The sequence below is a fragment of the Zea mays genome, chromosome 6, assembly GCF_902167145.1.
Source record: "Zea mays cultivar B73 chromosome 6, Zm-B73-REFERENCE-NAM-5.0, whole genome shotgun sequence".
Classification (NCBI taxonomy): Eukaryota; Viridiplantae; Streptophyta; class Magnoliopsida; order Poales; family Poaceae; genus Zea; species Zea mays.
In genome coordinates, this window is record NC_050101.1 from 85,953,846 (window position 1) to 85,977,175 (window position 23,330).

Here is a 23,330-nt window from a genome sequence, read left to right on the forward strand (position 1 = left end):
GTTAGAGGGTCAGCTGTACTTAGTAGATTTTGATAGAGCTGAACTCGACACATGCTTAATTGCTAAGACTAACATGGGTTGGCTCTGGCACCGCCGACTAGCCCATGTTGGAATGAAGAATCTTCATAAGCTTCTAAAGGGAGAGCACATTCTAGGATTAACAAATGTTCATTTTGAGAAAGACAGGATTTGTAGCGCATGCCAAGCAGGGAAGCAAGTTGGTGCCCATCATCCACACAAGAACATCATGACGACCGACAGGCCACTGGAGCTCCTACACATGGACTTATTCGGCCCGATTGCTTACATAAGCATCGGCGAGAGTAAGTACTGTCTAGTTATTGTGGATGATTATTCTCGCTTCACTTGGGTGTTCTTTTTGCAGGAAAAATCTCATACCCAAGAAACCTTAAAGGGATTCTCGAGACGGGCTCAAAATGAGTTCGGCTTAAGGATCAAGAAAATTAGAAGCGACAATGGGACGGAGTTCAAGAACTCTCAAATTGAAGGCTTCCTTGAGGAGGAGGGCATCAAGCATGAGTTCTCTTCTCCCTACACCCCACAACAAAATGATGTAGTGGAGAGGAAAAATAGAACTCTATTGGACATGGCAAGAACCATGCTTGATGAGTACAAGACTTCGGATCGGTTTTGGGCCGAAGCGGTCAACACCGCCTGTTACGCCATCAACCGGTTGTATCTACACCGAATCCTCAAGAATACATCATATGAGCTCCTAACCGGTAAAAAGCCCAATATTTCATATTTTAGAGTCTTTGGTAGCAAATGCTTTATTCTTGTTAAAAGAGGTAGAAAATCTAAATTTGCTCCTAAGACTGTAGAAGGCTTTTTACTAGGATATGATTCAAACACAAGGGCATATAGAGTCTTTAACAAGTCCTCTGGACAAGTTGAAGTTTCTTGTGACGTTGTGTTTGATGAGACTAACGGCTCTCAAGTAGAGCAAGTTGATCTTGATGAGATAGGTATTGAAGAGGCTCCAAGCATCGCGCTAAGGAACATGTCCATTGGGGATGTGTGTCCTAAGGAATCCGAAGAGCCTCCAAATGCACAAGATCAACCATCCTCTTCCACGCAAGTATCTCCACCAACTCAAAATGAGGATGAGGCTCAAGTTGATGAAGAAGAAGATCAAGCAAATGAGCCACCTCAAGATGACGGCAATGATCAAGGGGGAGATTCAAATGAGCAAGATAAGGAGGATGAAGAACCAAGGCCGCCACACCCAAGAGTCCACCAAGCAATCCAACGAGATCACCCCGTCGACACCATCCTCGGCGACATTCATAAGGGGGTAACCACTAGATCTCGTGTTGCACATTTTTGTGAACATTACTCGTTTGTTTCCTCTATTGAGCCACACAGGATAGAGGAAGCACTTCAAGATTCGGATTGGGTGGTGGCAATGCAAGAGGAGCTCAACAACTTCACTAGGAATGAGGTATGGCATTTAGTTCCACGTCCTAATCAAAATGTTGTAGGAACCAAATGGGTCTTCCGCAACAAGCAAGATGAGCATGGTGTGGTGACAAGGAACAAAGCTCGACTTGTGGCCAAGGGATATTCCCAAGTTGAAGGTTTGAATTTCGGTGAAACCTATGCACCCGTAGCTAGGCTTGAGTCAATTCGTATTTTATTGACCTATGCTACTTACCATGGCTTTAAGCTGTATCAAATGGACGTGAAAAGTGCCTTCCTCAATGGACCAATCAAGGAAGAGGTCTATGTTGAGCAACCTCCCGGCTTTGAAGATGGTGAGTACCCTAACCATGTTTATAAACTCTCTAAGGCGCTTTATGGGCTCAAGCAAGCCCCAAGAGCATGGTACGAATGCCTTAGGGATTTTCTTTTAGATAATGGCTTCAAAGTCGGAAAGACCGATCCTACACTCTTCACTAAAACTCTTGAAAATGACTTGTTTGTATGCCAAATTTATGTTGATGATATTATATTTGGATCTACTAACGAGTCTACATGTGAAGAATTTAGTAGGATCATGACACAAAAATTCGAGATGTCAATGATGGGGGAGTTGAAGTATTTCTTAGGATTTCAAGTAAAGCAACTCCAAGAGGGCACCTTCCTTCGCCAAACAAAGTATACTCAAGACATTCTAAGCAAGTTTGGAATGAAGGACGCCAAACCCATCAAGACACCCATGAGAACCAATGGGCATCTCGACCTCGACGAGGGAGGTAAATCCGTCGATCAAAAGGTATACCGGTCGATGATAGGCTCTTTACTCTATTTATGTGCATCTCGACCGGATATTATGCTTTCCGTATGCATGTGTGCAAGATTCCAAGCCGACCCTAAGGAAGCTCACCTTACGGCCGTAAAACGAATCTTGAGATATTTAGTTTATACTCCTAAGTTTGGGCTTTGGTATCCTAGGGGATCCACTTTTGATTTGATTGGTTATTCGGATGTCGATTGGGCAGGGTGTAAAATCAATAGAAAGAGCACATCAGGGACTTGCCAGTTCTTGGGAAGATCCTTGGTGTCTTGGGCTTCAAAGAAGCAAAATTTCGTAGCTCTTTCTACCGCCGAAGCCGAGTACATTGCAGCAGGCCATTGTTGCGCGCAACTACTTTGGATGAGGCAAACCCTTAGGGACTATGGTTACAAATTAACCAAAGTTCCTCTTCTATGTGATAATGAGAGTGCAATCCGCATGGCGGATAATCCCGTTGAGCATAGCCGCACTAAACACATAGCCATTCGGTATCACTTTTTAAGGGATCACCAACAAAAGGGAGATATCGAGATTTCATACATTAATACTAAAGATCAATTAGCCGATATCTTTACCAAGCCTCTTGATGAACAAACTTTTAACAAACTTAGGGATGAGCTAAATATTCTTGATTCTAGGAACTTCTTTTGTTGATTTGCACACATAGCTCATTTATATATCTTTGATCATGTCTCTTTCATATGCTATCACTAATGTGTTTTCAAGTCTATTTCAAACCAAGTCATAGGTGTATTGAAAGGAAATTGGAGTCTTCGGCGAAGACAAAGGCTTCCACTCTGTAACTCGTCCTTCGCCATCACTCCGAGCAACTCTCCATCTTTGGGGAGATAAGGACTCCGTTCTTTGGTATAATCTTCACTCATTTATTTATGACCAAATGGGGAGAGAGTGATTCTAAGGGCTCTTATGATTCCGTTTTTGGCGATTTATGCCAAAGGGGGAGAGAGCATGAGCCCAAAGCAAAAGGACCGCACCACCACCTATTTTTAAAACTAAGGATTTTCAATTGGTAAATTTCAAATTGGTATCTCATTGTGTTCACTAGGGGGAGAGATAATTTTTCAAAATTGATATGACAAAACCCTCTTGAACACTAAGAGGAGAATTTCATTTAGGGGGAGTTTTGTTTAGTCAAAGGAAAAGCATTTGAAACAAGGGAAGAAAATTTCAAATCTTGAAAATGCTTCGCAAAATCTTATTCATTTACCTTTGACTATTTGCAAAAGAACTTTGAGAAGGATTTACAAAAAAATTTTGCAAAAACAAAACATGTGGTGCAAGCGTGGTCCAAAATGTCAAAAATTGAAGAAACAATCCATGCATATCTTATAAGTATTTATATTGGCTCAATTTCAAGCAACCTTTGCACTTACATTATGCAAGCTAGTTCCATTATGTACTTCTATACTTGCTTTGGTTTGTGTTGGCATCAATCACCAAAAAGGGGGAGATTGAAAGGGAATTAGGCTTACACCTAGTTCCTAATTGATTTTGGTGGTTGAATTGCCCAACACAAATATTTGGACTAACTAGTTTGCTCTAGTGTATAAGTTATACAGGTGTCAAAGGTTCACACTTAGCCAATAAAAAGACCAAGAATTGGGTTCAACAAAGAGAGCAAGGGATAACCGAAGGCACCTCTGGTCTGGCGCACCGGACTGTCCGGTGTGCCACCGGACAGTGTCCGGTGTACCAGAGGACTCCAAGTCAAACTTGTCACCTTCGGGAAAATCCAGAGGCGCTCCGCTATAATTCACCGGACTGTCCGGTGTACACCGGACAGTGTCCGGTGCCCCAAGGAAGAGCGGCTCTGGAACTCGCCAGCCTCGGGAATTCGCTCCGCTATAATTCACCGGACTGTCCGGTGTACACCGGACTGTCCGGTGAGCCAGCGGAGCAACGGCTACTTCGCGCCAACGGTCACCTGCAGGCGCATTTAATGCGCGCCAGAAGCGCGCAGAAGTCAGGCACGCGCGCAGGCACACCGGACACTCTACAGTATATGTCCAGTGTGCCACCGGACATCCAGGCGGGCCCAGAAGACAGAGCTCGAACGGTCGGAACCCAACGGCCTGGTGACGTGGCTGGCGCACCGGACACTGTCCGGTGTGCACCGAACTGTCCGGTGCACCATGCGACAGACAGTCCCACCAAACGGCTAGTTTGGTGGTTGGGGCTATAAATACCCCCAACCACCCCACATTCAAGTCATCCAAGTTTTCCTACTTCAACTACTTACAAGAGCTCTAGCATTCAATTCTAGACACACCCAAGTGATCAAATCCTCTCCAAATTCCACACAACGCCTTAGTGATTAGTGAGAGAGATTTGCTTGTGTTCTTTTGAGCTCTTGCGCTTGGATTGCTTTCCTCTTTCTTTGATTCTTCATTGCGATCAAACTCACTTGTAATTGAGGCAAGAGACACCAATCTTGTGGTGGTCCTTGTGGGAACTTTGTGTTCCAAGTGATTGAGAAGAAAAGCTCACTCGGTCCGAGGGACCGTTTGAGAGAGGGAAAGGGTTGAAAGAGACCCGGTCTTCGTGACCACCTCAACGGGGAGTAGGTTCGCAAAAACTGAACCTCGGTAAAACAAATCCGCGTGTCACACTCTTTATTTGCTTGCGTTTTGTTTTGCACCCTCTCTCGCGGACTTGATTATATTTCTAACGCTAACCCAGCTTGTAGTTGTGATTATTTTTGAGAATTTCAGTTTCGCCCTATTCACCCCTCCCCCTCTAGGCGACTTTCACCCGCTCCTGGTCACCCACGCGAGGTTCTGCGCCCTCCATCCTTAGGTACCCACGCGAGGTGTCAAGCCCTCCATCCTTAGGGCTCTAAAAGGCGGCAGTCCGTGCCCTTCGCCCTTCAACAGTTGGCGACATGTCGTTCCCTTCACATCGCGTCCACTCCCATATGCCCTTGCCCTGCTACCACGTTGTTCTTCTCCGGTATCAACATGCTCAAGTTTGGTTGGAGGATGGATGAGGCATGTGTCGCGATGCCGCTGGAGCTCAGGTGAGGAGTGTTGCTGATCTAAGTTCATCGATGGTTTTGGTTTCTTTGGTGGATGTAGATTGGATGGGAATGGCTGACAAAGCCACAAGTGACCCACATGACTGATCCTAAATTTGGATGTGTCCTACCAAGATGCCTTGTCATCTAGATATCTTTTGCTTCCTTAGAGGCTTGGAGGCAGAGGTGATTGTTATTTCTTGTTTTTTATGGGTTCCTCAATGATTCTGTTTTATGATTCATCTTGGAGGCAAAGCTGATTTCTTGATTGCATTACTGACCATTTTATTTTTGAAATCTAAAAGCACTAACTGATGATTTTCATGTGAATTGTCTTGCAAAAAACAAGCTATTTTGCATATGAGAATTTATAGCATGATTGTGTGATAATGGTTTCAACGTTCTAATGATTATTCAGTTAATGAAGTAAATTTTACAACTAAAGTAGATTTCATTCTTTTTTCAAACAAAATATTCACATTTATTTTTGTACTGGCGTGTTGACTGTCGTGCAAAAATGGGTCCTCTACATTGTATCGGTTGTGTTGATTGACACATTGTCCTTGTGTATGGTAGCTAGGTATTGTTAGTTGGTCAAATATTATTTTGTAGATTATTGAACATCATTGTTCCTTACTTGTGTAGTTTGTGCTAGCCTGAAAAACACTTATGTTATGAAGCTTATTACGCCTTCATGGTTATTCCACAGAGTGGATACAAGTTCAGTGCTTTAATTTAGTTTTTGAATTCTTTTGCCCTTCAATTCATAGTGAGACATTGAGTTATAGTTCTAGCAAACTCTCTGTATGACTGCACCTAAACATTTTTATTTTAAGATTATTTGATATTCATTTTCGGCTTGCAGTTTAGAAATGATCATTGGATCCCCTAGTAGCCAAGGTTACTAAAGGGTAATAGAACATCTTGACCAGCAGATTTGTAATATTTACTCTGTTTGGTTGTCAATGTTTACTTGTTGTTTAAGTTTTGTTTGATTGTCAACTTTTTCTCACTGTTTAGGGTTTCACTCTACTTGACACTTCAGTTATCTATGCGACTAGGCCTGTTGTTTGACTTGCGGTACAGGGTTTTCAGACTTTTACTCTGTTTGACATATTTACCTCAACACAAGTTAGTTGCATGCCATTATATTAAGAAGAGAAAAGGCGGTAATAGCCCTTACCAAGGGGTGAGCTGAGTATCCTTTCTATTTGACATTAAAATCATTAATATCTGCTTCAGTGATATAAATTCCACTCATGCAATCTCGCTTCTCAACAACTTCCAAGTTTTAACCACCATTAGTTTGAGATTTTCTGGTCTATCTTTTGAATAGGAAGCCTGGCCAAATAATATCCAAATTATTCAGATGAGTTCAACTAAATTCTTATGCTATCTCTATAAACTATTTAGTAGTGCCTTCGCTTACAAGTTGTCTTATGCAGGACTTTTGTTGACAACTTATACCTTGTTCCTGCTCTTTTGTTGCTCATCGGAGACAACTAGGTGCTTGGTATACATCCTCATAAGGTGCATCTTCGGTTTGTCAATCCACTTCTACCCTCCAACAAAATTTTCCTGATCTCAACTAAGTTATGTATACACTTGTTATCCTTAATGTATAATATTCACATTATTTAGATTTATGGTGTCCTTAGCACGACTTCCGAGTTTAGGATAAGAAATAAAGATTATATTTTTTGCTCTCACTCGTTATTCCGTTCTTTTTGGTATTAGTTTAGTTCTATATTAGTTCTTGCCAAAGAATTTGTTAGCTTGAGATCAATAATATATATGATGTTCGTTTTTATATAATCGTTGTGTACTAACATTTTGTTGGATATTTTGCATGTCGTTGCAATGCACGGGCACCCAACTAATACATTAGAATATATGACTACTTTCACTACATCATCACTGTCTTATTTTGTTGTGCTGCATGTCTAATAACAATAATGATTTATAATTCTCTATTTAAACATTATGTTAATTGAATTGTCTAGCTTACTCGTCCTTAGTCTAGAGCAGCATGGGAGGGCTCGAGCCGTCGAATTAAGGGCGAGGGTGGTGCTAGCTAGAGCTGGTGGCGAGCGGCTCAAGTGGGCTGGTGGCACTAGAGCGCATGGTGGGCCGGCGTAGATGACAACTCGAGAAGAAAAGGAAATGAAGAGATGTGTGACCCAAAAAGACGAATTATATGCATCCATTTTACTCAATCACCTCAATTATTAGATAAAAAGTACTCTCCCATTTTAATTTATAATTTATTTGACTTTCTTATCTTAAATTTGATCGATTCGTCTTATTAAAAATTTTATAATTATTTAAGTTTTACAGTTATATTGTTTAACATATAATATACTTTAAATATAGATTTGAATTTCTCTTGTTTTCGTAAGAATTTTGAATAAGACGAGTAGGTCAAATTTATTGAAAAGACAAACGAATTATAAATTAAGACATGTATTCTATTTCTTGGACCAAATGCTAGTCGGGATGACCTTGTCCTGGAAAAACCATGAAACTATCTATCTCAACTCGCCTTCGGCCTTTGATTTTTACCTCCTAAATTTTAGAGACTTTTAGTCCCCAAATTATTAAACAGGATGGCTGAAGTAAACCTTTTAACTTTAAGTCCTTTAGTTATCAAAGCTATATATAGCAGCTTACTCATTCACATCAATTATTTCATATTTATTCTATAAACAATACTGTCTACAACGTTTTGCACGGCCAGTCTATAGGCTAAGGGGTAATTAAAGATGGCTAAACTTTATTTTTACAGAATCTGCCTAGTGCAGAAAACATGCTAGAACTAAACCATCTATATTAATTAGGGGCAATATTGTCTTTATATATAATAATTAATAGGCTTTACTCATTTTTAGTCTCTAGAACTAAATAGGATTTTGTTTTTTCCCTAAAGTTTAGAAGAGTGGCCTTCAAACAAACAGACGTGTATAAGGGCATGTATAACCCTATTTATATAGGGCATGTTTGATTTGTTTAGTCCATAGACTAAAGTTTAATTGGGGTACTATAGTTTAGTCTCTATCATGTTTGGTTCCAGGTACTATAAATATTTATAACACATTAAATGACTCATAAAAAGACCAAAATGTCACTTAACATTCTCTCGCCATTAATGCACCTAAAATAAACGAGGGCAAAAGATGAAATTAATATGGTTTAGTTCCTTTTAGTCACTCTTTGAGGGACTAGTGACTAAATCAGTTTAGACCCTGTTTTAATCCCACCATTTTGGTAATTTAGGAACTAAATGATACTAAACGGATAATGTTTAGTCTCTCAAACCAAACAGGGCCATAATCCTCTGGAGGGTTAAATGAAAAAAATATAAGAGATGAGCTTGCCCTCGAAGAGTCTGTTTCTACATGACACTTACATATATTGTCTTTTAGCTGTATTTGTGATCTAAATATCCACAATTATATTATGAAGTATCTCTTGTATTTGAAAAAAAACCAGATCTTTTGAGCTATACATGCCCTAAAACAATGAAAAAATTTGCAAAATCAATCGTTGGTTGGCTGGTTGGTTTGCGCAACTCGGACTGATGGTGACTCCCGAATCCGATAGAGGGTTGAGGCCGGTAGCGTGAAACCGACCAAAAACTATGGGTGTTTAAGGATTCATCCTGTGCGTGGAAAACGAATATTTGCATCCAAAGTGAAAAACGAAGCGTGGGAGAGTAATTAGTCATGTACGGGACCATCTAGATCAAGAGTATGCTAGTTCAAAATGAGGTTCAAATACTTCAACACCAAATATTTACATCTAAAGTGAAAAACCCTTAAACATTAAGAATTTGAAGACTGGAGGGCGCGGAATGGGATATTCCGTCTGTTGTCGAATTCGATCTGTTTAAAAGAATTGAGATCTAATTTATATTCGAGTTTATGTACTCAATATCCCATCTATATACAATTATCCGTATCTGTATTTCCAAAGTTAGATTTTTAAAATATTGATATACATTAAATCTTATCTGACAACTTAATAATATCTGTATCTGATCTAAATCTTAAGAAAAAAATGTGAAAATAAATAATATCGCTCCGTATCGGACCCCATTACACACTAAAAAAACCATCCCACTGCGCCGTGGCGGCTGGCCTTTCCGCTGCGCTTTCCCAATTCCCACCACCGCTGCTGCCAGTCTGCCACAGCCCACAGCCAAGCGCCAACCCCCACTACGCCCGCCTCGGGCGTGCCGGCCCGAGCGACTGGGACTAGCGCTCAAGCGCTGGGCAGCTGGGCGTGCGAGCGAATAAACAACGCCGCCACGAGAAGAGAGGAGAGCAGAGGGCAGTGGGGAGCTCGGAGACCGAGGGAGGCGAGGAAAGCGGCGGGTGCCGGGCCGCCCGCGCCGGTGCCGAGGTCCTCGAGTCGACCCCTTACGTCTGTCCCCCGCTTGCCGCCACCCGCTCGTGGTCCTTCCATTTCCGTTTCCTCCCCCGCATCCCTTTTTAATGCTCGTCGTCCTCCATTCTGTCGCCGCTGTGTTCGTGTCTCTCCTCGCTCCCCGATCGCTGCCCCTGGGCGCCGCGTTCGCCGCCGGATCTGGGGGCGGGACGGTGCCCCAGACGAACCGATGGCGCGGGCGGCGCTTCGATTGGGCGTGCGCGCGCTCGCGCTCCTCGTCTTCGTATCAGGTGCGCCCTCCCCCTCTTCCTTGGCTCTCGCATGTCTCCTCGGCAGTCGGCACGTCCGAACTCTGTTCTGCGGCTGCGTTCGCCGTTTTGATCGAGCGATTCATTCGCTGGGACTGTTTCGGCGGGGTGCGCTCGTTGAGCTGGGAAACACACCTGCCTCGGATTTTGCGCTGTTTTTCGACTAATCACTCGTCCGTTCGGGTGGTGTGGTGCAGTGGCTCTGCTTCCACTTGTCAGTTCCGACGATGGGTACAGACACTGCGAGGGTGTCGTCAGGGGCTGGGCGGATGCCTCGTCTGGGCGCGTGAAGGACGGGGACAAACTGAGCCTCAAGGATTTGCTCTTCTTCCTCCACATTCCTAGGACTGGAGGCCGCACCTACTTTCACTGGTACATTCGCTGGACTGGACATCACTTTGATCCACAGTAATCTACATCCCGCTCATGTTTCATGCCTTGGCAGCTTCCTCAAAAAGCTGTATACGAACGCGCAGGAATGCCCGCGTTCTTACGACAAACTACGGTTCGATCCAAGGTGAGCAAAGTTAGCTCTCTACTTTGCTCAACTGCATCACCATGCCATTTGGGCAATTCGACAAACCATATCTGTTTTATGAGCACCACATCAGAGTTCTTAATCATAGCACTGTTCCCGTGAACTGTCTGAATCAGTTAAAAGAAATGTGTGTCTTCTTCAAATTCTGGGTGCCATCTGCCCTGCTGTTTTTAATTAATTAATTAATTTTGTGGCCTTTATGAAAAATGTTCTTTGGAAATACTCCCTCTAGGAAAATTATCTTCTATTTTACAAATTTGGATCATGAACCAAATAATTTCAATGAGATATATGGTTTACTGCATTTCTGTCTAGTGAAATAATGTTCTTCGTGCTTATCTGACCAGGAATGTGGAAGTTGTTAACATTGATGGTACCCATTATGCTAATTACGGCAATTCTTGTACATGCATAGCAACTAGATCTTGTAATATTAACTGACGTTTTACATGGATGTTGTGACATGTCTATGGGTCATGCCAACAGATATGTAGGTAGTGAATGAACACTTTTTAATTGTTATTCCTTGTGAAGTAACTGTCAGTGTTTGTCCCATGAGTTCAGTTCCAATTTTTTTCTTAAGATAATTTGCTTACAATTTCTATTTGCATTTTGTATTCTTATCAGCCATCCTGATTGCAAGCTGGTTGTTAGTCATGATGACTATAGCTTAACTTCCAAGCTGCCAAGGGAGAGAACTTCTGTTGTAACGATACTAAGAAACCCAGTTGATCGTGTATTTAGCACATATGAGTTCTCAGTTGAAGTTGCAGCTAGATTCCTTGTGCATCCAAACTTAACTTCTGCAAAGTTAATGACTACCCGTGTGTTAACAAAGTCTCGTGCTGTCAGTACTTTGGACATCTGGCCTTGGAAGTACTTGGTTCCATGGATGAGGGAAGATCTGTTTGCAAGGGTATGCCTATCCACTTCAGTTCACCATTTGGTTTAGATTTGTACTTTATAGAATTATAATGGCAGAAAATACTCAATAACATATGGTGGATATGATTGTGGACTCAAAGTGCTGCTATTCAAATGCAACAATTTTGACAAAATGCTGTCATGATACTTTATTTTCTAAAACAGGGACCTTATATTTTTGTGACCTAGTGCTTTATATTAAACATTTAATTGGATCTTTGATATATCTGTATCTGGCATCAACCAAACCAAACACCAATTAGACAAATCAGTTGATCCACTGCAGATTTTCCTTAAATTGGTAAAAAGCTCTTATATTACAGTACCCCTACCATCCATTTAACAACCAAGAGCATAGATTCTAAAATATCTTGGAACTTATGAACTTAATTACAATTATGATTCTTCCATTACTTGTATTAGAATGTTCCTTCAATAACTATACTGTAACTTTTCAGAGAGATGCCAGGGGTGTTTACAAAGTTCATAGTAGTAAGAAGGTTAATGCATATGATGTGGACGATATGGTTATGCCATTACATCGGTACATCAATGATCCAGTTGCCCATGAAATCATTCATAATGGGGCTACCTTTCAGGTACAGATTTTGTATATGTCAACTTCTGCTGTACTATTCATGTATAATTTTATTTGTTTACTCTCTGTTCTACCTGTGTATTGGGAACTGCAAATTGTTCATCCATCCATTTTCTCTGGCCTTCCTTGACATTAATATTTTACATTCTAACAAATTATGCAATAATATTTGCTGCAGTATTGATTTGTGATTTCCATCCACTTTGTCTTTTTCCGTATTTTGATTGTTTTCTAAAGATGATAATTTGCATTTTAGATTTGTGCTGAAATATATATCTTGCCAGTATTTTTCATGAAATTTGTGATCATTCTCTACTTGAAGAACCTGGATAGCTCATGTGATACAGATGGACAATCGAAAACAGATGCATGCATGCTTACGATGACTTTTTTTACTGATATGACATACCCACCACTAGGGCTAGACAAAATATTCATGGCTCGTGAGCTCGCTCGACTCGTGATCAACTCGGATCGACTCGTTTCAATTTTGTCACGAGCTGAGCTAGCATCTCAACTCGGTTCGTTAACGAGCCAGCTCGTTAGCTCGAATAAGCTAGCATTTATCAGTAAAACAAAGCCTACACTTATATGAATGAACTAATACGTGATGAACTGTATTAGTTTAGTGTTTAATTGATGTGATATATGAAATTATGAATATTATTACTCTTTTCTACTGTTAAATTAGTATAAAACTAACTAGCAATTGATTATATTGTTGTTTATATACATGCATATTATTTTTTGTTGTGTCTCGCGAGCTAAATGAGCCAGCTGGAGCTCGTAAACGAGCCGAGCTAATTATCTAGCTCGATTCCTTAATGATCCGAGCCGAGCCGAGCTGAACTGGCTCGATATCCAGCCCTACCCACCACAGTTAAACATCTACTTCATCACTATGTGCTCTCAAACAATTACAAGTTGCAGTAGTTCTATTGCATGCATGTTCATTTTCCTACATAACCTTTATGAGAATAATTGGGATAAAAACCTTTGCTGAAAGATTCAGCAGAGTAATAGTTCTTTTTTCATACCAATTTCCCAGCACATATTGTCCTGTCAAACTGATCAATTTATATGTGCACTGTTCAGTAATTTTGTCGCAAATCTGTACCAGTACTGTGTTATGTCTCATGCGTATTTATATGTTATACTGTTATATCTTCTCGCACAAATGGAACTTTAGTAAACATCTGCCTGCCAGTGATTTTCCCAGGCAGCTTTAACGATCTGGTTTGCTAATTTTTTTGTGTACTCATGTTACCTTGGCAGATTACTGGGTTAACGAACAACTCATATTTTGATGGAGCACATGAGGTTCGACATTGTGTCAGGAAGCATCCAGATCTTGGTCGTATTGTGCTTGAAGTTGCTAAGGTATATACCAGAGATGAATGTCATGAAGGATTGTTTTCTTTCTTCATTCCAATCGCCAAATCATTCATTAGTTAGATTCTCTTGCATGCAAAACATCACTGTGTTGACTATACTTTCATGCAGATGGAACTTAAGCAGTAGGTAAATGAATTATCACAATAGCATTTACTAAAAACAGATATATCCATTCAGTATACAAAGGCCGGTCTGGAGCTTTGTATATACTTCCCTCCCAAAAGTAATGTCATCATATTTTATTACAGAATAGGCTGGACCAGATGCTATATGTAGGACTTACGGAGGATCATGAAGAATCAGCGAGGTTGTTTGCTCATATGGTAGGAGCACAGGTGCTTTCACAATCTGGGACATTGACTTTAGATCTCAAGGAAGATCTGCCCATTGAGACTGGTAATACACATAGCAATCTGGTGGCCCTAACTTTTTATTGTCTTCGCTAGTTGTATTTACATTATTTTAGACTAATGGGTAACAACTCAACTTTATGTTTTATTGAAACTGAAAGATAGTACTGCAAGGTTTTGATAAGACATAGGTTTTGATGAGACATTCCCTAACAAATTAGCAATGCGTCGCTGCAATTGTTGAAACCCAAGCACAGATTCATCTCATATATCAATGCAGACGCATGGTATGTGTATCCCTGATCAAAATGAATGTGAGTTTGAACCTGCATAACATCCAGCTGAGTTCAAACTAGTGGAACGAAGTTGCTCATCAACCATTAAATGCATAAGCAACACTCTAATCGTGGCTGGTGTAGCAGTTGAAGTACCAATCTGTGGTTTTGTGCATGTTTTGCTGCACATTGAAAACATTAGGGCAAGTCTGAAAAAAAGATGACTTGAAGAAATAACTTGACATTAGGCCAGGAAGGCGATATGTATGGAAAATAACTTGAAGAAATAATTACACAAAGAAATCTTATGCTTATTCGGGGTATATGGTTCTCTATATTCTTTTGATACAGTTTTGACAACTCAAAGCTGATAAATGAGGACCTAATCTCTACTGTTCACAGATTCTCACCCATCCATGGAGCCTGAGGACGAAGAAACAAACGGACATCTGGTATGAGGGTGATTAAATGTTATAATTGCACTGTTTGGTTTTGTGTGATTAGATGGTAGAAGCTGAACACTCCATCTCATATTTATGTTCTCTTGATAGAATAGCACACATGGTTGGCAGAATAATGAAGCGATGAACTCTACCAACGACGAACATGGAAAAGGAAATGTAATACACTACTTGAAGGGCTCAATTATTTGTGTGTAGTTTTCTTTTTCTTTTATTTCCTTTTTTTGTGAAACCTTATGTAGAGTTTCCTGTTATTAGCCTGTGTCCACAATATTAATTTATTGCTGATGCCAGATGACTGTTGGTAAACTGATGGAAGCTTATGAAACTTGCATTGCCAAACTGTGGAAATCTCAATCTGGCCGACGTAAAATATCCCTAAAGAAAGTTCAGGAAGCGAACTTTTCAAAAGAGGTAACGACCAAAGGGCAATGAAGTTTATGCACATTGAACAATGCTCTTGATTCAATTTCTACTTTGCGAGTACAGATATCTGCATCATATGTACCTTATTCCCTTGTCTATATTGATATCAAACACAATGGAGGATACAAATGCTGAGGCTGATGTGCTCAAAATTTCACAATCATTCATGTGCTTATATTTGTCATAACTAAACAGAAAAAAATAATTGGAAATTTGTGCTTGTGTTTGTAGCTTATGTGGATACCCGATTTATTTCTTCTCTATCAATATTAAGCACACACTGAGGCCAAGAAAAAAGAAATAGAAACATAAGTGCTAAGGCCGATGTGCTCAAAATTCACAATCCTTCATGTGCTTACATTTTTATCATAATGCAACAATGAAATAATAGTTGGAGTCTTTTTCCTTGTTTATAGCTTTCATTAATATATGAGTGTTTCATATTAGAATGTTTCAGCAATGACAGGAAGTTCCGTTTGCAGGCACGGAAGCTGGTATCTGAGGCAATTCTGAACCAAATCATCTCATTGAACAGACTTGATATGGAACTTTATGACCATGCTAAGAAAATTTTTACTCAGGAACATCTGATGCTAAAAGCTCAGCAATCCATGGTGGGGCAGCACAGACAGTTTGGAGAACAAAAGGTTTGTTCAAACTCAAAGAGCACATCTTCGTTATGCATTTTATTTTAGTTTTGACAAAGCTTTTCCCGCAAGAGTTCAGAACCTCAGTGATGTATGGTGAACATGGGTTAGGTCCGGAGCGTGTACCGTGCTAATTGTTGAACTACAATCTAGATAAATTTGACAAATAGGGAACCTGCTTCGTATCAACAGCCATCAAGTGCTTGATTGCGTTATTAGTTTTCCAATCTATTTGACATTGCGTTAACATTACACATGCTAGTGTTTGATGCATGCGCACATGCCAGAGAGGAGGAAACACGATAAGATGTAAGATATATGAATTCATTCTCGTACGCGGTGGAAATGTGGAAATGAAGAATTGTACTTCTTCTGTTAGCAATCCTCATGTGACTTGCCTTATCTCTTTCTCTTTCAGGGTTGGATCGGCGTAATGTGCAGCGTCGGGATTTGCCCTCCTTGGATGGTGGTCTTGGTTGTTCTAGGGATCTCCACGATCATAGTTTTGGTCACGTTAGCTGTAACGACGAGAAAAAGAACGTCTAAACTTAAGGTTTAACCGGAATTCATGAGGCAGTCTATAGATTATGATGTATAGCCTGGGAGGCTGGGACAGGCGTTAGAGCAACTCCAATAAGTATAATAAAATATAGCTCCTAAAACATAGAAATTGAGATCTTAAAAATATTAAATCCAATAAAAAAAGTAGTACTCCAACACTCCATATTTTTCTAAAATTCTTTTGAATAGGTCAATATCGGTTGATTCCGAAGTTCTTGCTCTCGTCTCCTCGCGCCGCCAGGAAAGTGCACCATACATCCGCCGAGAAGAGTGTTGAATAATTAGACAAATTCCAAATTAAATTCCGAATATAAATCATGACCAAATCAGAAGAACTGAAATAAAAGCCAAATCAGATGATGCGTACTGATTAGACTTACTGATTGTTGGCGCGCGCCAGGATCAGCTGGGTCGACGAGGTCAGCAGATCACGAGCAGTCGCGTGAAGACGCTTCCCAAAAACCTTATTCGCCCTCTCCCGGTGCAGGATCTAGAAGACGAAGGGTTCCGGAGACCTGCTCTCCTGATCGTATATGCACCTCTGCGGTCGGGACGAAGGGAACTAAAAGGCGGCTCAGCTATGAAGAGAGGCGAAAGCGAACTGGGATCTGGGATGATTTGGAGGCTGGCTGTCGGGCTCCTTTTATAGGGCCGAGTCCGCGACCCCCGTGCTTATCCGCCCACGAAAATCTTGCAATCAGTTGAGATTTTATAGCGATCGGTTAGGATAAGCGTAACAGCCAAGAAACCAAAAAAATCAAACGGCAAAAGGTAGCCGCGCCCCCGCAAGGTGAGGGGCCGAATTTCGGCGGACCATTCACGCGCATGTCGTGCGCCCGCGCCCTTCGCCCCGCCCCGGCCCGGTCCGGCCCGGCCAGGCCAGGCCAGGCGAGGCGAGGCGAGCGAGCGCGCGCGCGTGTGGCTCTCCACACTCTCTCCTCTCATCCATGACTTGGTGAGTGAGTGTGGCTTCTGAAAGGGAATTAGGCTTTCACCTAGTTCCTAAATAATTTTGGTGGTTGAATTGCCCAACACAAATCTTTGGACTAACTAGTTTGCCCAAGTGTATAGATTATACAGGTGAAAAAGGTTCACACTCAGCCAATAAAAAGACCAAGTTTTGGATTCAATAAAGGAGCAAAGGGGCAACCGAGGGCACCCCTGGTCTGGCGCACCGGACTGTCCGGTGTGCCACCGGACAGTAAACAGTACCTGTCCGGTGCACCAGGGGACTCAGACTCCAACTCTTCACTCTCGGGAATTCTCGGAAGCCGGCGCGCTATAATTCACCGGACTGTCCGGTGTGCACCGGACATGTCCGGTGCTCCAAGGAAGCTCGGCCTCCTGAACTCGCCAGCCTCGGGTTCGCGCGGCAGCCGCTCCGCTATAATTCACCGGACTGTCCGGTGTGCACCGGACTGTCCGGTGTGCCAGCGGAGCAACGGCTCCCTGCGGCGCCAACGGCTCCCTGTGGAGCATTTAATGCGCGCACAGCGCGCGCAGAAGTCAGAATCGCCCATGCCGGTGCACCGGACATCAAACAGTGCATGTCCGGTGTGCACCGGACACCCAGGCGGGCCCACAAGTCAGAAGCTCCAACGGTCAGAATCCAACGGCAGTGATGACGTGGCAGGGGCACCGGACTGTCCGGTGTGCACCGGACTGTCCGGTGCGCCATCGAACAGACAGGTTCCCAACGGCCACATTTGGTGGTTGGGGCTATAAATACCCCAACCACCCCACCATTCATTGCATCCAAGTTTTCCACTTCTCAACTACTACAAGAGCTCTAGCATTCAATTCTAGACACACTAAAGAGATCAAATCCTCTCCAATTCCACACAAAGCCCTAGTGACTAGTGAGAGTGATTTGCCGTGTTCATTTGAGCTCTTGCGCTTGGATTGCTTCTTTTCTTTCTCACTTGTTCTTGAGATCACAACTCCATTGTAATCAAGGCAAGAGGCACCAATTGTGTGGTGGCCCTTGCGGGGAAGTTTTGTTCCCGGATTTGATTTGAGAAGAGAAGCTCACTCGGTCCGAGGGACCGTTTGAGAGAGGGAAGGGTTGAAAGAGACCCGGCCTTTGTGGCCTCCTCAACGGGGAGTAGGTTTGCAAGAACCGAACCTCGGTAAAACAAATCTCCGTGTCTCACTTGCTTATTCGCTTGGGATTTGTTTTGCGCCCTCTCTCGCGGACTCGTTTATATTTCTAACGCTAACCCGGCTTGTAGTTGTGTTTATATTTGTAAATTTCAGTTTCGCCCTATTCACCCCCCCTCTAGGCGACTATCAATTGGTATCAGAGCCCGGTGCTTCATTAGAGCCTAACCGCTCGAAGTGATGTCGGGAGATCACGCCAAGAAGGAGATGGAGACCGGCGAAAAGCCCACTACAAGCCAAGGGAGCACTTCATCGGAAGAGTCCCACACCAAAAGGAGGGAGAAGAAGAAGAGCTCCTCCAACAAAGGGAAGGAGAAGAAATCTTCTTCTCACCACAAAGAGAAGAAGGAAAAATCTTCTTCCCACAAGCCGCATCGGAAAGGCGACAAGCACAAGAGGATGAGAAAGGTGGTCTACTACGAGACCGACACTTCATCAACATCGACCTCCGACTCCGATGCGCCCTCCGTCACTTCTAAGCGCCAAGAGCGCAAGAAGTATAGTAAGATCCCCCTACGCTACCCACGCATTTCCAAACATACACCTTTACTTTCCGTCCCACTAGGCAAACCACCAACTTTTGATGGTGAAGATTACGCTAGGTGGAGCGATTTAATGCGATTTCATCTAATCTCGCTCCACAAAAGCATATGGGATGTTGTTGAGTTTGGTGCGCAGGTACCATCTATAGGGGATGAGAACTATGATGAGGATGAGGTAGCCCAAATCGAGCACTTCAACTCACAAGCCACAACAATTCTCCTCGCCTCACTAAGCAAAGAGGAATATAACAAAGTACAAGGGTTGAAGAACGCCAAGGAGGTTTGGGATGTACTCAAAACCGCGCACGAGGGAGATGAGCTCACCAAGATCACCAAGCGGGAAACGATCGAGGGGGAGCTCGGTCGGTTCCGGCTTAACAAAGGGGAGGAGCCACAACACATGTACAACCGGCTCAAGACTTTGGTAAACCAAGTGCGCAACCTCGGGAGCAAGAAGTGGGACGACCACGAAGTGGTAAATGTTATTTTAAGATCTCTCATTTTTCTAAATCCCACTCAAGTTCAATTGATTCGTGGTAATCCTAGATATACTAAAATGACCCCCGAGGAAGTTATCGGGCATTTTGTAAGTTTTGAGTGCATGATAGAAGGCTCGAGGAAAATCAACGAGCTTGGCGAGCCATCCGAAGCTCAACCCGTTGCATTCAAGGCGACGGAAGAAAAGAAGGAGGAGTCTACACCAAGCCGACAACCAATAGACGCCTCCAAGCTTGACAATGAGGAGATGGCGCTCGTCATCAAGAGCTTCCGCCAAATCCTCAAACAAAGGAGGGGGAAAGACTACAAGTCCCGCTCCAAGAAGGTTTGCTACAAATGTGGTAAGCCCGGTCATTTTATTGCTAAATGTCCCATGTCTAGTGACAGTGACCGAGGCGACGACAAGAAGGGGAGAAGAAAGGAGAAGAAAAGGTACTACAAGAGGAAGGGCGGCGATGCCCATGTTTGTCGGGAATGGGATTCCGACGAAAGCTCAAGCGACTCCTCCGACGACGAGGACGCCGCCAACATCGCCGTCACCAAGGGACTCCTCTTCCCCAACGTCGGCCACAAGTGCCTCATGGCAAAGGACGGCAAACGGAAAAAGGTTAAATCTAACTCCTCCACTAAATATGAATCTTCTAGTGATGAAAATGCTAGTGATGAGGAGGATAATTTGCGTATTCTCTTTGCCAATCTTAACATGGAGCAAAAAGAAAAACTAAATGAATTGATTAGTGCTATTCATGAAAAGGATGACCTTTTGGACTCCCAAGAGGATTGTCTAATTAAAGAAAACAAGAAACATGTTAAGGTTAAAAAGGCTTATGCTCTAGAAGTAGAAAAATGTGAAAAATTGTCTAGTGAGCTAAGCAAATGCCGTGAGATGATTGACAACCTTAGAAATGAAAATGCTATTTTAAATGCTAAGGTTGATTCACATGTTTGTAATGTTTCAATTCCCAATCCTAGAAATAATAATGATGATTTGCTTGCTAGGATTGAAGAATTAAACATTTCTCTTACTAGTCTTAGATTAGAGAATGAAAATTTGATTGCTAAGGCTAAAGATTTTGATGTTTGCAAAGTTACAATTGCCGATCTTAGAGATAAGAATGACATACTTCATGCTAAGATCGTTGAACTTAATTCTTGCAAACCCTCTACATCTACCATTGAGCATGTTACTATTTGTACTAGATGTAGAGACATTAATGTTGATGCTATTCATGATCACATGATTTTAATTAAGCAACAAAATGATCATATAGCTAAACTAGATGCTAAAATTGCCGAGCACAACTTAGAAAATGAGAAATTTAAATTTGCTCGTAGCATGCTTTATAATGGGAGACGCCCTGGGATTAAGGATGGCATTGGCTACCAAAGGGGAGACAATGTCAAACTTAGTGCCCCTCCTAAAAGATTGTCAAATTTTGTAAAGGGCAAGGCTCCCATGCCTCAGGATAACGAGGGTTACATTTTATACCCTGCCGGCTATCCCGAGGACAAAATTAGGAAAATTCATTCTAGGAAGTCTCACTCTGGCCCTAATCATGCTTTTATGTATAAGGGTGAGACATCTAGCTCTAGGCAACCAACCCGTGCCAAGTTGCCTAGAAAGAAAACTCCTATTGCATCAAATGATCATGTTATTTCATTTAAAACTTTTGATGCTTCTTATGTGCTTACAAGCAAATCCGGCAAGGTAGTTGCCAAATTTGTTGGGGGCAAACACAAGGGCTCCAAGACTTGTGTTTGGGTACCCAAAGTTCTTGTTTCTAATGCCAAAGGACCCAAAACAGTTTGGGTACCTAAAGTCAAGAACTAAATTTGTTTTGTAGGTTTATGCATCCGGGGGCTCAAGTTGGATACTCGACAGCGGGTGCACAAACCACATGACCGGGGAGAAAAGGATGTTCTCCTCATATGAGAAAAACCAAGATTCCCAACGAGCTATCACATTCGGGGATGGAAATCAAGGTTTGGTCAAAGGTTTGGGTAAAATTGCTATATCACCTGACCATACTATTTCCAATGTTTTTCTTGTTGATTCTTTAGATTACAACTTGCTTTCTGTTTCTCAATTATGTCAAATGGGCTACAACTGTCTTTTTACTGATATTGGTGTCACTGTCTTTAGAAGAAGTGATGATTCAATAGCATTTAAAGGTGTGTTAGAGGGTCAGCTATACTTAGTAGATTTTGATAGAGCTGAGCTCGACACATGCTTGATTGCTAAGACTAACATGGGTTGGCTCTGGCACCGTCGACTAGCCCATGTTGGGATGAAGAATCTTCACAAACTTCTAAAGGGAGAACACATTTTAGGATTAACAAACGTTCATTTTGAGAAAGACAGGATTTGTAGCGCATGCCAGGCAGGGAAGCAAGTTGGAGTCCATCATCCACACAAGAACATCATGACGACCGACAGGCCGCTTGAGCTACTCCACATGGATCTATTCGGCCCGATTGCTTACATAAGCATCGGCGGGAGTAAGTATTGTCTTGTAATAGTGGATGATTATTCTCGCTTCACTTGGGTATTCTTTTTACAGGAAAAATCTCAAACCCAAGAGACCTTAAAGGGATTCTTGAGACGGGCTCAAAATGAGTTCGGCCTAAGGATCAAGAAGATAAGAAGCGACAACGGGACGGAGTTCAAGAACTCACAAATTGAAGGCTTCCTTGAGGAGGAGGGCATCAAGCATGAGTTCTCTTCTCCCTACACTCCACAACAAAATGGTGTAGTGGAGAGGAAGAATCGAACTCTATTGGACATGGCAAGGACCATGCTTGATGAGTACAAGACACCGGACCGGTTTTGGGCCGAAGCGGTCAACACCGCCTGCTACGCCATCAACCGGTTATATCTTCACCGAATCCTCAAGAAGACATCATATGAACTCCTAACCGGTAAAAAGCCCAACATTTCATACTTTAGAGTTTTTGGTAGCAAATGCTTTATTCTTGTTAAAAGAGGTAGAAAATCTAAATTTGCTCCTAAAACTGTAGAAGGCTTTTTACTTGGTTATGACTCAAACACAAGGGCATATAGGGTCTTTAACAAGTCCACTGGACTAGTTGAAGTCTCATGTGACGTTGTGTTTGATGAAACTAACGGCTCTCAAGTAGAGCAAGTTGATCTTGATGAGATAGGTGAAGAACAGGCTCCATGCATAGCGCTAAGGAACATGTCCATTGGGGATGTGTGTCCTAAGGAATCTGAAGAGCCTCCGCATGCACAAGATCAACCATCCTCCTCCATGCAAGCATCTCCACCAACTCAAAATGAGGATGGGGCTCAAAATGATGAAGAGCAAAATCAAGAAGACGAGCCACCTCAAGATGATAGCAATGATCAAGGGGGAGATGCAAATGATCAAGAAAAGGAGGATGAGGAAGAACCAAGACCGCCACACCCAAGAGTCCACCAAGCAATCCAACGAGATCACCCCGTCGACACCATCCTCGGCGACATTCATAAGGGGGTAACTACTCGATCTCGGGTTGCTCATTTTTGTGAACATTACTCTTTTGTTTCCTCTATTGAGCCACACAGGGTAGAGGAAGCTCTCCAAGATTCGGATTGGGTGGTGGCGATGCAAGAGGAGCTCAACAATTTCACGAGGAATGAGGTCTGGCATTTAGTTCCACGTCCTAACCAAAATGTTGTAGGAACCAAATGGGTCTTCCGCAACAAGCAAGATGAGAATGGTGTGGTGATAAGGAACAAAGCTCGACTCGTAGCCAAAGGGTATTCACAAGTCGAAGGTTTGGATTTCGGTGAAACCTATGCACCCGTAGCTAGGCTTGAGTCAATTCGCATATTATTGGCCTATGCTACTTACCATGGCTTTAAGCTCTATCAAATGGACGTGAAAAGTGCCTTCCTCAATGGACCGATCAAGGAAGAGGTCTATGTTGAGCAACCTCCCGGCTTTGAAGACAGTGAGTATCCTAATCA

The 23,330-nt window shown here is 42.4% G+C and overlaps 1 protein-coding gene across 5 annotated transcripts; it reads left to right on the plus strand.

The window, feature by feature from the left end:
• Positions 1–9,422: 9,422 nt before the first annotated feature.
• On the plus strand, positions 9,423–16,266 carry LOC100280275 (Protein-tyrosine sulfotransferase). 5 transcript variants are annotated; one of them, XM_008649536.4, is made up of 13 exons: positions 9,423–9,967; positions 10,183–10,357; positions 10,431–10,502; positions 11,151–11,439; positions 11,906–12,046; positions 13,321–13,425; positions 13,689–13,836; positions 14,468–14,517; positions 14,617–14,685; positions 14,821–14,940; positions 15,435–15,599; positions 15,862–15,908; positions 16,018–16,263. In XM_008649536.4, exons 1-13 carry the CDS (start codon positions 9,907–9,909, stop codon positions 16,031–16,033), a joined length of 1,458 nt encoding a protein of 485 aa, XP_008647758.1. In that variant the 5' UTR covers positions 9,423–9,906; the 3' UTR covers positions 16,034–16,263. The 5 variants fall into 5 exon arrangements, with proteins under 5 accessions (XP_008647758.1, XP_008647759.1, XP_020394510.1 ...); XM_008649537.4 differs by lacking the exons at positions 15,862–15,908; positions 16,018–16,263 and adding an exon at positions 15,679–15,801; XM_020538921.3 differs by lacking the exons at positions 15,862–15,908; positions 16,018–16,263 and adding an exon at positions 15,711–15,801.
• The last annotated feature ends 7,064 nt before the right edge of the window (positions 16,267–23,330 follow it).

Coding starts and splice junctions, on each gene's coding strand:
- LOC100280275 (NM_001165575.2), top strand. CDS start 9,907: ATGGCGCGGGCGGCGCTTCGATTGGGCGTGCGCGCGCTCGCGCTCCTC. Junction 10,503..11,150: donor AAACTACGGTTCGATCCAAG/GTGAGCAAAGTT, acceptor TATTCTTATCAG/CCATCCTGATTGCAAGCTGG. Junction 15,600..16,017: donor GACAGTTTGGAGAACAAAAG/GTTTGTTCAAAC, acceptor TTTCTCTTTCAG/GGTTGGATCGGCGTAATGTG.